A 21,560-nucleotide genomic window follows, 5' to 3' on the forward strand; every position below is an offset into this window, starting at 1 on the left:
TATGGTTTTGAAATTGGAGGCTAAAGTGAATAAATAGGAGTCTTATGTAGGCGTCCAGATGTTTCAGGGATGAGTGTAGGGCCAGGGAAATAGCATCTGCCATGGACCTATTGCCCTCATAAGCTAGATATCAGGCAGTAGGAGTAAATTCCTGATCACAGGGTACTTAGCATCCATTTACAGAAAGATCAGTAATGCCGAGTTCTGTGCAGAAACTATACTGAGGATTCCACATCCGGTCCCAATCATTGAGGAATCCCTAGATTCCAGGCACAGAGCTCTCTGTCTCAAAAGCCCATTCACAACAATTGACATCACTAGTTCACTCGCTTGTTTGAAATATCCCTTTGAACTTCAATTTAATGTTTTGAATATTTCTGTGACACTTTTATTATCTTTTTTTAGTTGCAATAATCAGAGTAATTTTTGCATTGAACTTGAGAGGACACAAAGGATTCTATGAGAGAGATGCACAAAATTACAGGTCATGTTTAAATGAACGAATGATTGAGGAAGATGGTTGTTGAGTGACATGGGAATAGTTGAGAACTCACCAAGGTTTCCCCAGGCTGTGTGATTTATATTGCATCTTCAGAGGCAGAAAACATCCAGAGAAGGTCTTTCATTGAAACATTTTTGTGTTTTTGACAGAGAGTAGTACCTCTCTGCTCTCTTGGGATTGAATGAACCCATCACCCCACCAGACTTCATCAGGATCTTTGCCAGTTGTGAAAGAGGACTAATGTATGCAGCAACAGAAACCAGCTGTTAGCTTATCGTTCAATGCCCAGTGTGACTTGAACTGAATAATTTCCACTTAGAGATGTCAGGGCTGTTGGCTTCAGACCAGCTTAGTGATTTGCTGCTGGCACAGTTGGTGCTTTGTTCTGTAAGATTAGCTTCCTTCAGGTTTTCTTTTGGAAATATTACGTGCTCATGGAGTTGAGTGATATTGTAACCAGGGAACAAAATATTGTGCATTTCAAGAGACTCAGCATCATGGCAGCAGCTTACAGCATACAGCACCTTCTGCTATTCCACACCACCACAACTAAACCCACCACCCACTAAGAACAGCACTGCGTCACCCAGTGATACCTTGCATTCACTGATCCTGTCATGGTTGTATGAGGGGGCCAAATTAACAGTATGCTTTTGCTCTTGCCATCATTATCCACAAGCACTTATGCCAAGATTGCCCAGATTCATTTCACAGTCAGCAAAGAGAGAACTATGATCATTGTTGAAGATAGCTAAGGAATATCATTCCAAATCTAAACTCGTTCATTCATAAAACAAATGTCCCCATCATTAGCACCCCTGATGCCTTAAAGTGAAAATTCTCATGATTGTTGATGAAGTGCTGCAATCTCTGAGAGTCAAGACTGAAAGAGCAATGTGGTATTGGAGGGTTAGAACTGAGGAAGTGTCAGCGACCCAGTACTATGGGGGGAGCTGCACTGTCGGAGGGCACTATATATCTGCCCTTTCAGGTTGGCACAAAAATACACCAGTCACTTCTTAAGGAATTGCAAGGGGATTCTCTCAATATTTGCTCCTCAACCAAAATCACTGAAAACAACAGATGATTTCATCGTTATCATATTGCTGCTCTTGGGATATTTCTATGAAGTAGTTGTCTGCCATTTTTTGTACATTAAACAGAGACTTCACTTTGGAAGTATTTTATTATCCGGTATAGGTGTTATATAAGTGCAAATCCCTTTATTGTCATCAGTGTTACCATTCTTTGTAACATGCAGCTAGAAATTTTCACCCTTTCTCTGACAGATTTTCTTCTGGGAAGCTCAGCTCACCAAGTTGTTGTGTTTATTTGGAGCAATAACTTGTATTTGTCACATGCACGAGACAGTAAACAATTTCATTTCAAACTCAGTTCCTTGCGCCATAACATTTAATCAAAATGATGGAGGGGATTTATTGCTCAGAGTGCTAATCCATGTGAGCTGATTGTTACTGGACTCTAGAGTCATATAATTTTTTGAAAACATTCCTCAAAAGACTGACTAAAATATTCCACGTGGACCTTGACATAGCAGAGCCCCTCTGGGCACTGTTTAAGCAAAGAGTTGTAGATTTGAACCCCTACAAAGCACTGGGAGTCAAACTGCCAATTCCAAATCTCTGCCAGACTATTTCATTCTTAAATCTTTACTTAACTTCTCTTTGTCCACTGCTGGAGACTTGCCAACTGATGTCAATCGAAGACTGCATTGCTTGGAGTGTTCCTCAGAGGCCAGTCAAATCGGGAGGGCAATTGGCAATATGGGGAAATGTCAACCAGTAAGCTTATGTATTTTGCTGCCTTTTCCACTTAAACTTGGTATAATCAAATAATTAGAAAAGGCCAATTGCATGTTTGGAAGTCTCATTCTGTTAGTCCAAACACTGAGAGCTAGAGGGGAGGGAAGGCTTTCTATAACTAAATGTTGAATCTGGTCTTGATAAACAGATTTATGATTCTGTTACATGAAGAAAACAGGAAATCTTCCCCGAAGGTAAAATGCATGAACAAAATGAAGATTTAACATACTTATGATGGGTCCCCTGATGCAGAAAGGACTGAATGTGATTTACCATCAATGAAACCTTGCGGGAAACACTCCCCTCCCTGCCTCCAATCCTGCCTCTGTTATTCTGGATATAACAATAGATTCTCCATATGGAGAGGCATGTTTACTGGTGGATTTGCTACAATAAGACAATGTGGTTGTTGTATCACAATAATTGAGAACAGCTTCATCTTGTATTCATGAATTCTCAGTCCTCTGCTGTGCGTGTGTGTGTGTGTGTGAGAGAGAGAGAGAGAGTGTGAGATTGACTACTAGTTGTGAGTGAGGATGAATGTAAGTGCACTTGTCGATATGCTTATGTGACTGTATTCGTTTGCGTGAGTTCATGTTTGTGTGTGCCTGTGTGTGTGTGCACATGCATGTTTGCATTTGAATGTGTGTGAGTGTGTATGAATGTTATATTCTGTCCTCCTTTCTAATCCTCATTCTGCTGTGTAAACTGTGACAATTTAGATTGTTTCCAATGATTGTTGCCTTGAATTAAAGGGTGTAGAGATAAGATTAAATGAAAGAGGTTTAGAATCGAGAATAGGAGGAACTGCTTTTACACAAAGGATTATATGAGTCTGTAAAAAAAGAATCATTAAAACAGAGGCTATTTAAGAATGGGTTTGACAGGTGGATGAAGAAAAAGGTGATAAAGGAGGAAGGAAACAGTACCTCTGTGGAGGAAAGACACCAGCCTGTTTTCCTGTAGTGATTCTGAATAAAATGGAAAGTTGGGTAATTAATGCTTGCTTATCCAGTCAAGCATGTTTAGGCTATCAGTTCCTGGCTCCTAATTCCTTCAGCAGGGTTTCTGTTTCCAGGAGCAGGCAGGCACGCTGCCAATATAATGAAAGGACAGCCTTCACCCAGCAGGATTTTCACCTATTTAAAAAAAAAATTGAAAATACTTTAAGCAACATTGACAACAATTGTTGAAAGTTAAATGTCATGACATGGTTTATTTACAGCCAAAGAATTTGAGCTGAAGGAATGCTTTTCTTCTTTTTAATTAGCTCAGTATCTTGCAGTTTATTTTCTGATCAATTAGCCTCTATGAAAAGCAGTCACCAAGGTATTGAACCCTGGTTGCTATGTTACAGATATTTTATTCTGTGATTTGATTTTAAATTTTCTATTTAACCCTTTATATGGGAAGCAGTGGCATAGCAGTGATGTCATTGGATTGGTTATCTGGCATCCAGTATGTAGGTTTGAACTCTACCACACAGATGGTCAAATTTGAATTCAATAAAATTTGGAGGTAAAAGTTAGTCTAATGGTAAATGTGTGACAATTGTTAATTGTTGTATGAACTTATCTGATTCACTAAAGTCCATTAGGGAAGGAAATCTCCATCATTACCTAGTTTAGTTACCATGTGACTATAGACCCATGGAAATGTGGTTGACTGTCAACTACCGTCTGAAATAGCCTAAAGTGCTGATCATTTCAAGGAATGTGCAACAAATACTAACTGTGCAAGTGACCCTGACAGTAGTTGTACTGGCTGAAACCCACACTATTCACAAAAACCAACCTTCCCATCTGCAAATCAGTTGAGAATATGAGACGGTTTAGCCAACAGGAAAGACTGAACAAATTATTCCTCTTTTGTTTTAGAAAAGAAGAGATTGTGATGTTTCCTGATAGAGGTCTTTCAGATTACAAAAGGCTTTCATAGGATAGAATTAGAGATGTTTCCTCTTGCGGTGGAGATTAGAACTAAGACCTACAAATATATAAACATGACAGTCACTAATAAATTCAATCGGGAATTCAGGAGAAAGTTCTTGACTCAGAGTGGTGAGATTGTGGACCCCGTTTCCACAGACAGTGGTTCAGTTGAATTGCATGGATGCATCAATAGGAGACTGGGCAAACATATGAGGGGAAAAAGGAGTGGGACAATGTGGTGATAATGTTCTACAAGGAAGGATAGGAAGTGATGTATGTGCATCACGAACACTGGTTGGGCCAAATGTCCTGTTTCTACAGTAGGTTTTAAAGAATATTCCACCCAACCCTGTCCTAGGCACAGTTACCTCATGCCTGAAGTAAGGACTCGGGAGAGGGTGGAGGTGAAGACGTCATTACGTTTTATCCTGCTGATCACCAGGGATTTCCGGAATGCTGAAGTTAAACAGTGGCGCTCACTTTGAGATTGTTCAATTCCCCCCACCACTGATTTAGAATGTCCTTGCAAAGAAAACAGTTTCACTATACCAATGTTATTAAATCCTTTTCTTGTTTTATACAAGCTGAATCTCCCGATCCTCACAACCTTCACGGAACTAGTACATTCATGAACAGTTTTTATGGTTTGTGTTTCTTGAGTGTTATTACCCTTCTTTCTTGCTGGCAGGGATTCATGTTAATGTCCAGATCCATCTGTCAGTTGAACTAGCCCACAGGCTGCAGTTTTGGCACTATAGCTAAAAGCGACCTGATGTTTGCCCAACATAGGAGCCACTAACTGGTAGTCCTGATGGCCTATTTTGTTTTCCAAAGTTCATTAACCAACCCTTAATGAAATCACAATTGCGTTAAGAACCTTTCTCACCTAAATGACACAGTGACAACAGGACAGCTACGTTTATTCAGAAAATCCCGTAATAAAGATTTTCTCAGATAAGCTGTGCAGTGAGGTTAACTAGCCGAGAGACATGAATTTAAAGCAACCATCAAACCATTTCCTCTGCAGGTTAAAGGTCATGAACCAAACAATGCAAACTTGTGGCAGTTTTGTTTTAATTTACAAGAAGGAATAACTTCACTCTCGATCCATTTTATTAGCAAGTGATGAATCTTGACTGTTATTCTTCATTAATATGAGTCTGGTATTAATATGCAGTCCTCAATCTGCAGTATGGCTCATTATTACATTAATCATTGGTTTTGCATTGATGAAACATGTGATTGGAGCTTGCTGTATAACATATAATTATTGAATTCCGTCTCTCTCATGACCACTTCATTAACTGAATTTGACACAGATGTTACTCAACTTTTATTGATTTCATGAAAGATAGAATGCAGAATTGCAAACCTAAATATAGGTTTATGCCATCGCAAAGGAATTTGGTTCAGCCTTATATTGCAGTTTATGGCAGATCAGGGTTGAAATTTATTAACTCGACTGCAGATGTCTTAAACACTAGGCAATAAAAAATATGAATGTGAGTTTTATACTTGATACATCGGACAATGGAGGAAGTTACACTTGACCATTCTTGGAACCTAAATAACTTATTCCTCCTTCACCTCTTTGTTGAGAAACCAACATGGGAGAGAGTGTGTCTTGAATTGACCCCAGGATCTACAGGAATTGAGAGTTCTAGATTTCCATGTTATTTAACTCTTTAAGCCCCACTATTATGCTGGGGAAGATGTGCTACAGGCCAATAATCTGATATGAATGGCTCCCGTTAACCCACTACTCATATCTGATTCCCTCTTAATTGGGCTGATTGAGAATTATCAGAAAGAAGATTAAACACTATTGGAATGGGATTTTCTGGGTTGGACTTCCACAGAAATTGCAACATTTAAATAGATGTTGCTGATGGAAACTGAAGTCCACTGTACTGTGTCTAGTTTTGAACATCATAGCTGGAGTATATTAATTGCAAGTGAAATTTATGTAACTCTAATCTAAGTCATTCATACGCAAGTTAACTTGCAAGAAACAAAATGCTGTCGATATGCTGATAGGTTGGGAGAAGAATCATGTGGAGTATAAATACCAGCATGGACCTATTAGGCTGAATGGCCTATTTCTGCATAATAAATGTGTATAAAAACACTGGCACTATGCCACACTTACACTATAGTTATACTGGATGTTCCAGGAAATTCAAGCCAATAAATCAGAAAAGATCAATCTCTATTCTCAGAGATTTTCATTGGAATTGTTGGTTTTGATAGTTTCCTCGCGCTATTAATTATTTTTCTATACATGTAACAGCTTTTAAACCAGTGGAAATATGCTGTCCTGTTCATTGTCAATTATTCTGGTTTTGTTTCAACTCACAGAACAAAGAAGTAAGATGTACAAGAGAGAAATGTCCCGTGCTGCCAAAAGACTGTGCTCTCGTTATCAAACAGCGAGGAGGTTGTTGTGAAAAATGCAAAGGTGCTTTAACATTTCCTCCTTTTCAACTTTTGACAACTGTTTCAGATCGCGTGCAGTCACAATATTATTCTGACTCTCTCCATCAGAAGGCTTGTATTGCTACAGCTGACATCATGCTGCAGTAATGGTTTTTATTTTTCAAGAACTTGCAATGTTCTATTCAGTTTCCCCTACCCTGCTCAGTATTAACAGCATTAGTCAACCTGGGCTGATCACTACTCTGACTTAACTTTTCATCTTTCCAGATCATTGACCATTATCGGGACTAAAATTTATTCTCTTGCTTCTTCCTTCTCTCCTCAATTCTTAAGGATACTGTCTTTGCCCTGAGCCCAGAACTGCCTGGTAACTTGTCCCAGTGGACAGTCAATCCCTGTGAGTTCCTGCTGAATATCAGTACAGAAGACATAAAACAAGCACTAATTACTCTGCCATGCACAGACACACATGGACAAATGTAGTCTCATACAGTTGTGTAGAATCACACACTCCTATATACACAATTCCCAATAGGATAGCAAAATGTGAAATCCATGATAATTCATCCCTGAAACCAGAGCTATGGAAATTATTTGAGATGCCTGGGTATGATCCCTGCACTTGGAACAGGCCATGCAGGGATTATGACAGAATCCTTCTGGACTTAACGCTAACACACTGTGGGGAGCTTTACCCAGGGATACACTGTGTTACTCTGATTTTTCTGTTGCTCCCACCTCCCCCTCCCTTTGCCTTCTCCTTCAGTTAGAAGAGCTCCACCAGCAGAGCTGTGAAGCTGTTCATGTTTTCAGAGAACCTGAGGCAAAATCTGCCAGATCTGTTCTGGTATTAAATTTTACAGTTCATTGGGGATTTCCAGATAAGAGTGCTACCCCTTCACTCACTGGACCAAGTATCTTATACAGTTGTTGGATGCCAGGTTCCTAACAAACATTTATGGCAACAAAGAATCAGCATCAATCAGGTGTTTTCTCATTTTCTGTTTATGTTTCAAATTGTCAGACCAAACTTCTTCTGCAGTCATGATTCACTAAGTCAAATGATGTTAAGTGAACTGTTTTGTGTTTGAATCATAGAATCCCTACAGTGCAGATAGAGTCCATTGAGCCCATTGGGCCTGCAGCAACCCTTCAAAGACTATCCCAACCAGGGCAATTTAGCATGGCCAATCCACTTCACTCATACATTTTTGGATTGTGGGAGGAAACTAAAGCACCCAACAGAAACAGGGAGATGATACATACTACAGATAGTCACCCAAGGCTGGAATCAAACCTGTGCCCCTGGCATTGTGAGACAGCAGTGCAAATCACTGAGCTACTGTGCTGCCCCATCAGAGGATTCTATAAGAACAAATACCTTCCTTACTTCCTGTGTTTCCCTCAAACCATACGCTGAACCATATCTGCCTCTTCCATCACAGTTCACTTCTTAGCACTCAAAATATTTGCATGATATACAAAATCCCTTGGGATATAGAGTTAAAATTCAGAAATAATCAGAGAAAAGGAAACCTTTGAATCATATAACATAGAGGGAGGCAACTCAGCCTACCATATCTTTCCCTGGTCTTTGATAGAGCTGTGTACTTAGTTTTACTCCTCTACTCTTTCCCATCACACAATCAGGTAAATCCTTTTTGAAAACTCCTACTGAATTTACTACCATGTTCCTTATGGCCAGAACATTCCAGTTCATAACAACTCATGAAAACAATTCTCCTCATGTTTCATTTGTTTCTTTTACTGATTATCTAAATCTCTATCCTCTGGTTACTGATCTTCCTGCCAGTGGAAACATTTCTCCTTATTAAATTTATCAAACTCCTCCACGATTTTGAATACCTATTAAATTTCCCCTTAACTTTCTCTGTTATAAGAACAGATCTGCTACAGCTGCTACATTCTGTCCATGACACAACAGTAGGTAGAAAGACAAGTTGCAAGAGGGATTTAAACAGTTTACAGAGAGATATTGATAGGTTAAGTAATTGGGCAACAAGTTGGAAAATACAGTATAATGTGGGAAATGTTAAGTTTCTCTTTTTGGAAGGAAGGACAGAAGAATGGCATATCATTTAAATGGAGAAAAACTACAGAAACTGCAACACACAAAGAATTGGGAGTATTTGTGCATGAGACACAGGTAGCTAGCACACAGGTTCAGCAGATAGTCAGGAAGGCTAATGCAATGTGGGCCCTTAATTCAAGTGGTGGGTTAGAGTCTTGCAGCTGTATAAGGTGTTGATGAGACTACATCTGGAGTTCTGTGTGGACTTTTGGTCCTCTTATTTAAGAAAGTATATAATTTCATTGCAGTTATTAGGAATAAAACAAAGAACAAAGAAACTTTACAGCCCAGGAACAGGCCCTTCGGCCCTCCAAGCTTAAGCCGATCCAAATGTACTGTCTAAACCTGTCGGTCAATTCCTAAGCATTTGTATCCCTCTGCTCCCACCTACTCATGCATCTGTCCAGACGCATCTCAAATGAATCTACCGTGCCTGCCTCTACCACCTCTGCTGGCAACACGTTCCAGACGCCCACCACCCTCTGTGTGAAGTACTTGCCACGTGTATCCCCCTTAAACTTTCCACCTCTCACCTTGAAAGCATGACCTCTCGTTATTGAATCCTTCACCGTGGGAAAAAACTTGTCTCTATCCACCCTTCATGATTTTGTAAACCTCAATCAGGTCCGCCCTCAATGTCCTTTTTTCTAATGAAAATAAACCTAACCTACTCAACCTCTCTTCATAGCTAGCACCTTCCATACCAGGCAACATCCTCGTAAGACTTCTCTGCACCGTCTCCAAAGCGTCCACATCCTTTTGGTAATGTGGCGACCAGAACTGTACACAGTATTCTAAATGCGGACGAACCAATGTCTTGTAAAATTTTGACATGACTTGCCAGCTCTTAAACTCAATACCCCGTCCAATGAAGGCAAACATACTCTATGCCTTCCTGACCATTCTATCCACCTGTGCAGCAACCTTCAGGGTACAATGGACCTGCACTCCCAGATCTCTCTGCTCATCAACTTTTCCCAAGACTTCCATTCAATGTATAATTCACATTTGTCCGGATTGAAAGCCATCTGCCACTTTTCCGCCCAACTCTCCAGTCTATCTATATTCTCCTGTATTCTCTGACAGTCCCTTATGCTTTCTGCTACTCCCCAATCTTCGTGTCATCTGCAAACTTATACAGATGTAGAAGTTGTACACTCAGGTGGGTAGACACAGTTCTCTGTAGCCCAGAGAGTGAGTCCAGAAGAAGTTTCATGCCAGTGCCAGTGCTTGAGACAACTGGTCAGAACTGGAAAGGAATTTGTAATGGAAGATGTAGGATTTATTTGTCATGAGCCATGTGATGACTTAGATAGGAATTGGCTCCTGCAAAGGGAGTATGGTCAGCCTGGGTCTAAATTGAAAATCAGAAATTCAAGTTACCTGAACCACTAGCATATTTGCATAGGATATATAAGACAAGAAAGATAAATGCTCATGTTATCAAAATGGGCTTTGATTCATGGGCACTAGCTTCAGTTCATGGGCACTAGTTTGGGTAAAATTAGAGCTGTACCAAAGGATGTGCTTCATCTGAACCAAGCTGAGGCCAATGTTTTGATGAGTCATTTAACAAAGGAAGTAGAGAGGGCTTTAAACTGAATAGTGGGATGAAGGAAGTGTGTGCGAAGAGATATGGTAAGTCAATGGAAAACAACAGGCAATAGATTAGAGTAATGATAATAAGGGCATGGTCGGTTGGGACAGACTGTACAAACTTAAGAATGCAACTGCAGATAAGGCCATAGACTGCAAAATAAGAAGGCAGAGTTGATGATTCTCTATCTGAATGCATGAAGCATTTGTAACAAGATGGATAAACAGGTGACACCTATAAAAATAAATGTGCATGACTTAATAGGCATTACAGAGACATGATTCAAAGGTGACTATGGCTGGAACCTAAACAATGAGACAGGTGAAAATGATCATTATATGGTAAAATCTCATGTTCAGTTGCAAGGGAAGAAGTTTGTTCTAAGACTGGTGTTTTAAACCTAAATAATGGTATGAAGGCAGGGCTGGCTATAGTGAACTGGGAAACTAGGTTAAAAGGTGGAACTGGAGAAATGCAGTGACAGATCTTCAAAGCAACACTTAACAGGAAGGATATATCCCAGTGAAAAAGAAATAGAAAGATTCCTCATCCATCGCTAAATTCAAAAGTTCAGGACTGTATTTAAATAGGAAAAGCTTAACTAAAGCTAGTCTCAGTCCTCTAGAACATGAGTCTGGGGAACTGACAATGGTATATTTGGAAGTGGCAGAGTTGTTGAACAAGTATATTGTGTCTGTCTTCATTGTAGAAGATATAGAAACTTACTGAAGAGACTTGAAAATCAGGAAGTGAAAGAGAAGGAGGAACTTAAAACAATCACCAACACCAGCACTGAGAAAAAACTTTGATTAAATGTGCATATCAAAGGTTGCTACAGAAAATAAGAGCTTATGGGTGTAAGGAGTAACATATTAGCATGGTCAAAGGATTGGTCAGCTAACAGGAAGTAGAGAGTAGGGATCACTGGGTCTTTTTGGGTTGGTAAGTTGTAATTAGTGGAGTTCCATTTGGATCAGTGCTGGGACCTTCAACTATTTACAATCTATATCAATGACTTGCATGAAGGGCCTAAAAGTATGGTAGCTAAATAAGCTGGTTACACCAAGATAGAATCATAGAATCATACAGTGCAGCCTATTATGGTAGACTGGTTAGCAAGGTTAGATCTCATAGAATCCAGGGGGGACTGGCCAGTTGGATACAAATTTGGCTTTAAGGTAGGAAACAGAGGGTTGCTTTTCGCACTGGAAACCTGTGACCACAAAGATTGATACTGAGTCCACTGCTTTTTGTCATTTATATAATTGATTGGATGTGAATATAGGAGAAATGGTTAGTAAGTTTGCAGATGACACCAAAATTAGCAGTGTTGTAGATGGTGAAGAAGGTTATCTCAGATATGGGACCTTGATCAGATGGGCTGATGGACGGAGGAGTGGCAGATAAAGTTTAATTTAGATAAATGTGAGGTGTTGCATTTTGGTAAGATAAACCAGGGCAGGACTCATACAGTTAATGATAGGGCTGTGGGGAGTGATGCCAAACAAAGAGATCTAGGACTGCAGGTGCATAGTTTCTTGAATGTAGAGTCGCAGGTAGACAGGGTGGTGAAGAAGGGTCAGTTTCACTCGAAACGTCAGCTCGTTTCTCTCCTTACAGATGCTGCCAGACCTGCTGAGATTTTCCAGCATTTTCTCTGGTGAAGAAGGTGTTTGGCATACTTGTCTTCATTGGTCAGAACACTGAGTATCAGAGTTGGAATGTTATGTTGTGGCTGTACAGAACATTGGTTAGGCCACTTTTAGGCTACATTCCCTGGAGCTTTGGAGGCTAAGGAGTGACCTTATAGAGGTGTGGTTTTCCATCTCACCTACCCCTAGGCAGTGCATTCCAGATCCCTAGCATCCTCTGAATGAAACAGATTTTCCTCAAATCCCCTCTAAACATCTGGCCTTTCAATTTAAAATGAAACCTCCTTGTTATTGACTCTTTGACTAAGGAGAACAGCTGCTTTCTATTCACCCTCTCCATGCCCCTCATAATATATATATATAAAAGTAAGTGGTCAAGAGGAGGTAGAACGTCTGCAGACGGATATAGATGGATTAGATGAGTGTGAAACATTGGCAGGTGGAATATAATATGGGAAAATGTGAACTTGTCCACTTTAGCAAGAAGAATTGAAGGGCAGGATACTGTTCAAATGGAGAGAGATTCCAGACTTTAGAAGCACAGAAGGATTTGGGTGTGCTCATCCATGAATCACACAAATTGTGTTTGCAGGTACAGCAATTATAAGGGAAATGCAATGTTTCCAGTTAATACAAAGGGATTGGAAGATAAAAGTAGGAATGTTTGCTTCAGTTGTAAAGGACTTTGCTGAGACCACATCGCATGTTCAGTTTTGATCTTCTGATTTGAAAAAGGATATAATTGTATTAATAGCAATTTAGAGAACAGACAACACAAACATTCATTCCTGGCATAACAAAACATTGACCAGGTTGGACCTTTATGTGCTGGAGTTCAGTAAAATGAGGAGTGATCTTATTGAGACATAAGAGGACTTGACAGGATAGATTCTGAGAATCTGTTTCCCCTTGTAGGAGAGACTAGAATTAAGTTAAAGAATAAGAAATCTAGCTTTTAATGTGGAAATGAGGAGAAATGTTTCCTGTTAGGTAATCATTAGCCTTTGGAATTTTCTTCCACAGAAAGCAAAACACTGGGTTATTGAATTTATTCAAGATGAAGTAGATAGATTTTCAATAAAGGATTACTGGGTAAAAGCCATGATCTTATTGAATGGTGGAGCATGCTTGAAAGGTTGATTGACCTACTCCAGCTCCGAAGTCCGAAGTTCAATGTTCCTTCCCAGCTTTCACAATGTCTTTTATAGCCACAACCCTATCCACCCCGAAAATAATACATCTGCAGAATGAATTACCAGTGAACGGTATTAACGCAGCTTGGAGAAATAGATTCCAACAATAACTATGCACGTTTTTGGTTAGAATAGGATTGTGGGATCTGGGGCAAATTCAGATAGGTTACATTGAAATGTCAGGAAAAGTCAAGCTTTGTCAGAAATTCTTCTATATTATTAATGAGAGGCCCTTAGTGAACTGTGATGAGATATGCAACAATTGTGGAAATGAATCTCAGTAACTCATCACTTATTAATCAGTCCATCTAGCTCTAGGGAGAATATTGCAGTGTTACTACCACAATAATATTTAACAGGCAGCAACTTCTCAAATTTACAAATCTACGAACATTAGAATTTGAGTTTCACCATTTGATTCTTGCAGCAGAGCTTGAATTTGGGATTAAGTAAAATTGCTGTGGTAGGTTAAATGTTAAACAGGTTAGAGTGACTGCTACTTTGAAAATCTCAGCATCTTGCAGGATGCTAAAACAGAATAATTTCTGACCAGGAAAGCAATAAAAAGGCTGAAGTAGTTGGTCAGGGAGGTGAGGTGGGATGACCAAAAGCAATATCTTTAACACAGACCTGAAATTTACAACAGGCCCATTTTGTTCAAGGCTATGTATCAATTTCACATCCAAGACAAAGAGAGTTGGTAAGAGACATGATATCAAATGGGTAAAAGGTAATTTCAGGAATAATGTCACCACTTTCACAAAAAGCGTGAAATAAGTTCCAGCTTGAGCAATGGAGGCAAAAACCTCTGGGATTATTTAAGATAATAGACAGAGGAACCAAAAGGGGTAATTAGGAGAATTGTTTTGATACAGTGAATTATTGTGAACCAGAATGAGCCACTTATAAGATGCATGTCATGTTCACCTGCCCCAAAAACATACATCCAAAATGCAACAGCTCTTTCAAGAGTCTTCTACAACCTTACTGAATCAGCTGAACCAACATCCTTTTAATATTGATTTATTTTGGTTTGAAAACTATTGTGGAATATATATTTAATGTCCATTCTATATTTGCATTTTTCATAAATGTTATGCAAATGATGAAGCAGATTCAGTAATAAGTTTCAAAAAGGAATTGCATAAATGCTTGATGGGGAAGATGGCCTCGAATGGAAATATCCAAATAATCCATCCAATGAGGTGGCATCAATGGATTGGATTGAACAACTTCAAATTTTGTATTACTCCCAAAAGTGTTTGAATGAGGATGAGTAGGTCCGGATGAAGCAAGATGGATTAAGCATTCTTTCTCAACTTTATAGTAATTACCTCTTGATATTCCTTCATGTGGTTCCAAGAATCCACTGACTCTTTCTGATCCAAAGCCTTGTCTCCTCTCTCCATAAGAATGCTTGTTTGGTGGGAAGATATACAACAGCTCGGCAGCCTGGCTTGTACCCTCCAAGCCCTGCATAATGCGGACATGTCAGGTATGTGTTCCTTCTGCACCATGTGTGTAACCAGATATTAATGTGTTTGGGTGGATTGAATGGTGAGGACATAGTGGATGCTTTGAGTGACATAAAGTTAATACTTAAGAAGGAAATTTCAGTTAACATTGAGTGATCATGCATTGATTTTTAGAATTGGTGCTCACTGGCTTAGGTATCTCCTTCCATTGACTCCAAACAATTTTCTTGCGAGACCTCTAGCATCCCATTCTAACCAGTTCATTCCTCCTGTGTGTAGTTCCAACTTGTATTCCAATTGCATCCCCGCCCTGCCACTATTTCTGGGCAAAGAAGGTGATCTGTTGTTCCAAACACCCAGATAATGTGTAAGGCCTTTAAGGTGCTGCAACACATTAAATACTGCAGCAGTTCACAATTAAGGACAAAGCTAGATGATGCATTTAAGCGGAAGCTAGATCTTGTGGGATAAAAGAATAGGAGGATATGTTGTTAGGACGAGATAGAGTGGTGTGGACAAGGTCATGTAGAGAAAGAACAAAGTACAGATCTGTTGGGCTAATGGCTCGTTTTTGTATTGTACAGTTTATATATTTCTCTGTAACTATTAGGTAAAAGATCATGCCATCTTTATCTGGGCTGTCTGTTTGTGTCTCCAGTTTCACAGCATAGTGACTGACTTTTACGTGCCCTTTAAAGTGGCAGAGCAAACCACTCAGTTGTATTAACTATTCAATAAAAAGGCCCATGACATTTTTGATATGTTTCTTTCTTACAAACTTACCACATTTCAAAGCCACCTTGTTGATTGAAGCACTTTGGAGTGTTCTGAGTATGCAAACGGTGCTATATAAATGCAAGATTTTCCTCCCCTCCCTCATTCGAACTTAAACCTTTAAAGCATTTCTTTTGTTGTGTAGTTGAGATAGAATACAGCTAATTACAAATGCTTCTCACAGAACACAAGAATCGATGAATGAAATGGAGTTTAGCTAAATATTGATTTCCATTTGTGTAAGTTTGAAGGAAGCATGAATTTTTGAAATATCAAAGTTAACGGCAACAAAAGTACAGGCAGCATTTAATCCAGTCACACAGGGAACTGTGAAAATTAGTGGCATCTCCTTGGATTTCACTTATTTTCCATACAAATATGAATCCTTTTTCTCATATTAAAGCCAGTCTCATGTTTGTACCTGTTGTTTGGATTTTGTTTTTCCTGTGCTTTGGTTTTCTGAGGGATCAAAGAAAGTCATTTCAAGCTGGTGTGGTGATCTGGAGCCTGCGCAGACACAGAATCATAATCAGAGAAACTTGTTTTGCACTGTAAACCGGACATAACAACCTGTCTTTCATGTCTTACCCGCAGGAAGGTGTCATTACAGAATCAGAGATACTGTGTGTGGTCTACTGTAAAAATCCCATCATGCAGCAGGGAAGCTGCTGTCCAGTGTGTCAAGGTAAGCAATCTTTATGAGACAAAGAGAGCTACAGGACTAACTTCCCCTCTACAGATACTACCTCCCCACAGCCCCCAACCTCCTTCCCAGCCTGCCATAACCTCAGTGACACCAGATGGATGTTTGGTGTTGCATCTGGACTAAGCTGATTAGAATACTGAGTGTTCGCTACCAGTCACTTCTCATCCAGAGACCTTTGTAATCCCAAATCTTCACTGGGGAAGATCCTATTACTTCTCCCTGTGAGTGAACAAACCACCTCCTCTACCTAGTCTCTTGCCCTTCCCTCCCTCTCCATCTCCCACTCATTGCATACTCTGCTGTTCTGACCCATTCTTCCCTCAATCCTCACCCATTTTCTCCATCTTCTCCTTTCTGTCTCCCCTTCTCACTCTCTTTCTCTATTCTCTCTCTTCTCCATTTCTCTCTCTCTGCACCTCTCTCTCTTCCCCTCTCTCCCTGTTGTCCTCCTTGCAATGCAAAGATCTGAGATTTACTGATGTCCCAAGAGGTGCTGTGTTTAGAGAGTCTGTGAAGAGCTCTTTCATTCAATTATGATTCGGAACTGTTGGTAATTTGCAATATGCATTAACTAGTTCAGCACATGTATTGCAGCTCTGATGTGGAGCCTTGCAGAGAACCAGGGAGATGGTACTGTACTAACAAGTCATCAGGGGCCTCTCTTCACTGACCAACTCTGTAACGTACAACTTCTAGTTCAATGGCATTCGGGGTTTGAGATACAAGAGGAAATTACTTGTTTCACTTTGAGTGACTGAGAACTCATTGTACATTGAGCTAGGAATCACAATCTCAAGGTTGTCAACAAGAGAGCTAAGGGTCAGATGAGGAGAAACCTCTTTACACAGAGAGTTGTTAGGATTTGGAATGTGCTGCCTGGGAGAGTGTTAGAGGTGGAATCCATAGGAGGCTTCAAAAGAGAGCTGGATATGTATTTGAAAGTGATGAAGTTAGGGGGCTACAGAGAAAGGGCTTGAAAGTAGCTCTTTCAGGAGCTGGTGCATACACGATGGGTCAAATGGCATCCTGTACTGTAAAAGTCTATGATTCTACGATTTTATGAAAACATGAGCATTAGGACCAATTGTGTGTCATAAACAATTTATACCATCAGCTGCAATTTGAAATAATAAAAACTGACTGGTTTGTTGTAACATCAACATGTGAAGGAGTTTCTGGGTCCTGATAAATGATTGCATAGTATTAATGCCAGAGGAGTTGTATCAACCGAGAGCTCAGCCCAGCTGACAATAGAATCCAACTCCTTACTGACTTCTTCCGGCCTGCTCCTTATCCTTACAAAGAATCATTAGTGATTCAAGCCCAGGACTGACTTTAATTTGAAGGCACAGCAATCATTGGGGGCAGTGACCTAAGGTTGGGTGTAGAGGAAGGACCGGCTGGGGGCTAAGGGGACTGGGATGGGTCTCATGGACATGGGTGGGCTGGTGAAGTGAATGTGATGAGGGAGTGTGGATGGAGAGCGGTGGGTGAGGGGAAAGTCGAATGGCCTGGATAAGAGGGAATAGTTGAAGGAAGTCGAAGGAAGATGGAAAGGGGTGTATGATAAAATTGGGGTGGTGAGCAGGAAAAAAAGAGTGCCTGTGGGTTTGATGAGGGGAGCAGGCGAGTGGGGTGTAATTGAAGTGAGATGGGGCTCATAGAGATCAATGTGTTATCAGGAACTGCCCATCTATTGGAAAAGATGCTCAGCTTCTGATTGATTTGATGAAATGCCAGGTTGGCAGCAACTTGAGACCTGGATGAATGGCAGACTTTATCTGATTTTAGAGTCACTGATATTCACTGCCCTGAGATCTATAATTATTTTTTTCTAGCTATCCTCTCCATTCTCTGTGCATCTGACCTGTTGTTGTTTATTGCAGGATGTGAGTTTGCTGGTCATCACTACAGAGAAGGTGAAGATTTCTACCCAGATGGAAGCCGGTGTATTAAATGTTCCTGCACTGTGAGTATAGACAAATCATTCCTTTCTCACTAGCCCTATGTTACTCAGTGTGAGCAAGATGCTACTTTCGAACAATTGCCACTTTCAGTCAAAAGGGAATTGTTAAAGGAAATAAGTCTGACACTTTCAGAACTTAGGTGCTACACACATGATTCAGAACACTATGATCACCATTATCAATCCCAGTTTACCAGCATCTTCATTCCCCTCAGTCACCATTAATCACAATCCCATCAATCTCAATGCCATTCTCCTAATCCCCACTCCCACAGATCAGGGATGAAAATACGTACCTTGTGGGTTACTTATTGATTTTCAGGGCCTTATTTTTGGTTTTTGGAGGCTTCTTTCTCATACTCACTAACTCCTGTAGAGGACAACACAGTCATATATTGACACTGCTTCCTGTATTTCACTTACACTGAAGCAGATTTAGAAGAAATCATCAATATCTTCAAGAGCCAATGTGACTAAACAAAAGTTACAACATGCAAGGAAGGCATTAATTTAACTTACTACAAGACAATAAATAGGCAAAGGTTAACAACAGTTTTTGAATAGCTGACATGCACTTTGTTTATAAAAAGCCATCACCCTTAACATGCTGTAACTATAATTAAGTGGTTGCATGCTTTTCTCTAACACAATCATTGCATTTCAAATGATTTGCAGCATGCAAAGTGATTTGAGATATGGTAACACATAAATGGAAATCATTAAGAATTAAAAAATCAGTATTGCATTATCCAATTGATAGTATTTATTACAATTGCACCCAGTACGTTTTCCCCATATAGTTTCCCCCCGTATAGTTTCCCCTGAAGACTAGAGACTCCACGTTCATTTTCATGGAATCATTATCTCAGTGAAATTAAGTTTTCCTGGTTCCCAGTTGGCTGAATATTGTTGAACAGTATAAAACTGTTCACTTATCTTTGCAGCCCCTCTTCCCCCTTTTGCAGCCCTTGTTAGCTCTTTGCAACCTCTCCCCTTTGCACCCCTTCACTCTGCTTTACAGTCTCTCAATCCTGTGTGCAGAGCTTCTCTACATTTTGCAGTCTCTCACTCCTGTTTGGAGCCTTCACTCTGCTTTCTTCTTTTCAACCCCTCTCATCAATTTGCTGATCCCTCCGTCCCTCATTGCAGTTTAATTTCCCCTCATATCCACGAGGCCTTTAACCTCAGCAGCCTCTTGTTCTCACATGTCCATACTGGAAACCTTGGCCTTGCTGGCTGACTTTCTGTTATAGCCCTCACCCTACAGTCCCTGGCTTCACCAGTCTGCATTCCCTCCACAGCACTCCCCTCTCAGTTAACGTCACTTCCTCCACCCTTGTTCCCATTGACTGAGCTATCTTGCTCTCTGTAGCCAATCACCTTCTCTATGCTACTCCAATCATAGGCTGCTTCTGTCCTGAGGTTGGGACCTGAGGTTATATTGTTCACATGGAGAGTTGTACTGTTCACCATTGCGACGAGATGTTGCTCATTGTAATGATGCCCACACAATCCCTCGAGGGGTTAAAGCCAGTTGTATTCCTGTTAGACCTGTGCTAATGATATGTTTTCAATCACTGCCACTTTGAACCCATACATCTGCCCCATTACAGCTTCCCACACTACCATTACTGGCATTCCTCCCTTTACAAGCGCCAGATTAGATTTCATGAATCTTAACATTTGACCCAAATGTTTCTTCTGCCGTCAGATAAGATTTGCTGCTCTCAGTCTCTCTCCCTTTGAGTTCAAGCAGTCTCTAAACTGCACAGAACAATAATGTCACTTTCAACTCACATGACAAAGTATCATCTCATTAGCAGAGACACGTTCACACCCACTAGAGATAGGACAGTGTTCTCATTGTAAATCAGATACTGCACTAGATTTAAAAAGCTATTCTGGGAGGTGACATTTGAGATAAATCAACCTTTTCTGTGAGATTTTCACTGTCCATTTCCTCATTCCGATCTGGCTAGGTACTGACTGGGCCAATCTTAACTGCTGGTAGAAATTTTTTCGCAATCATTAATCTGACCGACTCCCACAGCTACCTAGACTACACCTCCTCCCACCCTGCCCCCTGTAAAAACGCCATCCCATATTCCCAATTCCTTCGTCTCCGCCGCATCTGCTCCCAGGAGGACCAGTTCCAAAACCGTACAACCCAGATGGCCTCCTTCTTCAAGGACCGCAATTTCCCCCCAGACATAGTCGACGATGCCCTCCACCGCATCTCTTCCACTCCCCGCTCCTCCGCCCTTGAGCCCCGCCCCCTCCAACTGCCACCAGGACAGAACCCCACTGGTCCTCACCTACCACCCCACCAACCTCCATGTACAACGTATCATCCGCCGTCATTTCCGCCACCTCCAAACGGACCCCACCACCAGGGATATATTCCCCTCCCCTCCCCTATCAGCGTTCCGAAAAGACCACTCCCTCCTTGACTCCCTCGTCAGGTCCACACCCCCCCATCAACCCAACCTCCACTCCCGGCACCTTCCCCTGCAACCGCAAGAAATGCAAACCTTGCGCCCACACTTCCCCCCTTATTTCCCTCCAAGGCCACAAGGGACACTTCCATATCCGCCACAAATTCACCTGCACCTCCACACACATCATCTATTGCATCCACTGCACCCGATGTGGCCTCCTCTATATTGGGGAGACATGCCGCCTACTTGCAGAACGTTTCAGAGAACACCTCTGGGACACCCGGACCAACCAACCCAACCACCCCGTGGCTCAACACTTCAACTCCCCCTCCCACTCCACCAAGGACATGCAGGTCCTTAGACTCCTCCATCGCCAGACCATGGCAACACGACGGTTGGAGGAAGAGCGCCTCATCTTCCGCCTGGGAACCCTCCAACCACAAGGGATGAACTCAGATTTCTCCAGTTTCCTCATTTCCCCTCCCCCCACCTTGTCTCAGTCAAATCCCTCGAACTCAGCACCGCCTTCCTAACCTGCAATCGTCTTCCTGACCTCTCCGCCCCCACCCCACTCCGGCCTATCACCCTCACCTTGACCTCCCTCCACCTATTGCATTTCCAACGCCCCTCCCCCAAGTCCCTCCTCCCTACCTTTTATCTTAGCCTGCTGGACACACTTTCCTCATTCCTGAAGAAGGGCTTATGCCCAAAACGTCGATTCTCCTGTTCCTTGGATGCTGCCTGACCTGCTGCGCTTTTCCAGCAACACATTTTCAGCTCTGATCTCCAGCATCTGCAGTCCTTACTTTCTGCTTAAAGCCACACTTAGTTCAGAACTGCCAGCTGCCAGAGTCGTCAGTTTTAGTATGCATTGTTCAGAAGCCACCTCCACTCAACTAATTTCAGAGTGTGACAGTCACAGTCTCGGGATGATATTGAATTCTCCAGCATTGGAGACAAATAACTTTGAGAAGA

The 21,560-nt window shown here is 41.2% G+C and overlaps 1 protein-coding gene and 1 long non-coding RNA gene across 4 annotated transcripts in view; one reads left to right on the forward strand and one right to left on the reverse strand.

The window, feature by feature from the left end:
• Window positions 1–21,560, forward strand: part of bmper (BMP binding endothelial regulator) — a 68,147-nt gene that overhangs the window by 13,310 nt on the left and 33,277 nt on the right. For both annotated transcript variants that reach the window (XM_043688764.2, XM_043688765.2), the window contains exons 3-6: window positions 6,615–6,714; window positions 14,639–14,721; window positions 16,070–16,160; window positions 18,068–18,150. In XM_043688764.2, coding sequence (XP_043544699.1) covers window positions 6,615–6,714; window positions 14,639–14,721; window positions 16,070–16,160; window positions 18,068–18,150 — 357 coding nt within the window. The remainder of the gene's footprint in view (window positions 1–6,614; window positions 6,715–14,638; window positions 14,722–16,069; window positions 16,161–18,067; window positions 18,151–21,560) is intronic.
• On the reverse strand, window positions 15,052–21,418 carry LOC122549268 (uncharacterized). Of its 2 annotated transcripts, none has more exons than XR_015756941.1 (3): window positions 21,237–21,418; window positions 18,444–18,517; window positions 15,052–15,982 (listed from the first exon to the last, which is right to left on the reverse strand). It is a non-coding gene; the product is annotated as an uncharacterized LOC122549268 (long non-coding RNA). The 2 variants fall into 2 exon arrangements; XR_015756942.1 differs by having other exon boundaries at window positions 18,444–18,571.

Source organism: Chiloscyllium plagiosum, unplaced genomic scaffold (assembly GCF_037043375.1).
Source record: "Chiloscyllium plagiosum isolate Xiang-an unplaced genomic scaffold, Cpla_swu_hap1 HiC_scaffold_4, whole genome shotgun sequence".
NCBI classification, from domain to species: Eukaryota; Metazoa; Chordata; class Chondrichthyes; order Orectolobiformes; family Hemiscylliidae; genus Chiloscyllium; species Chiloscyllium plagiosum.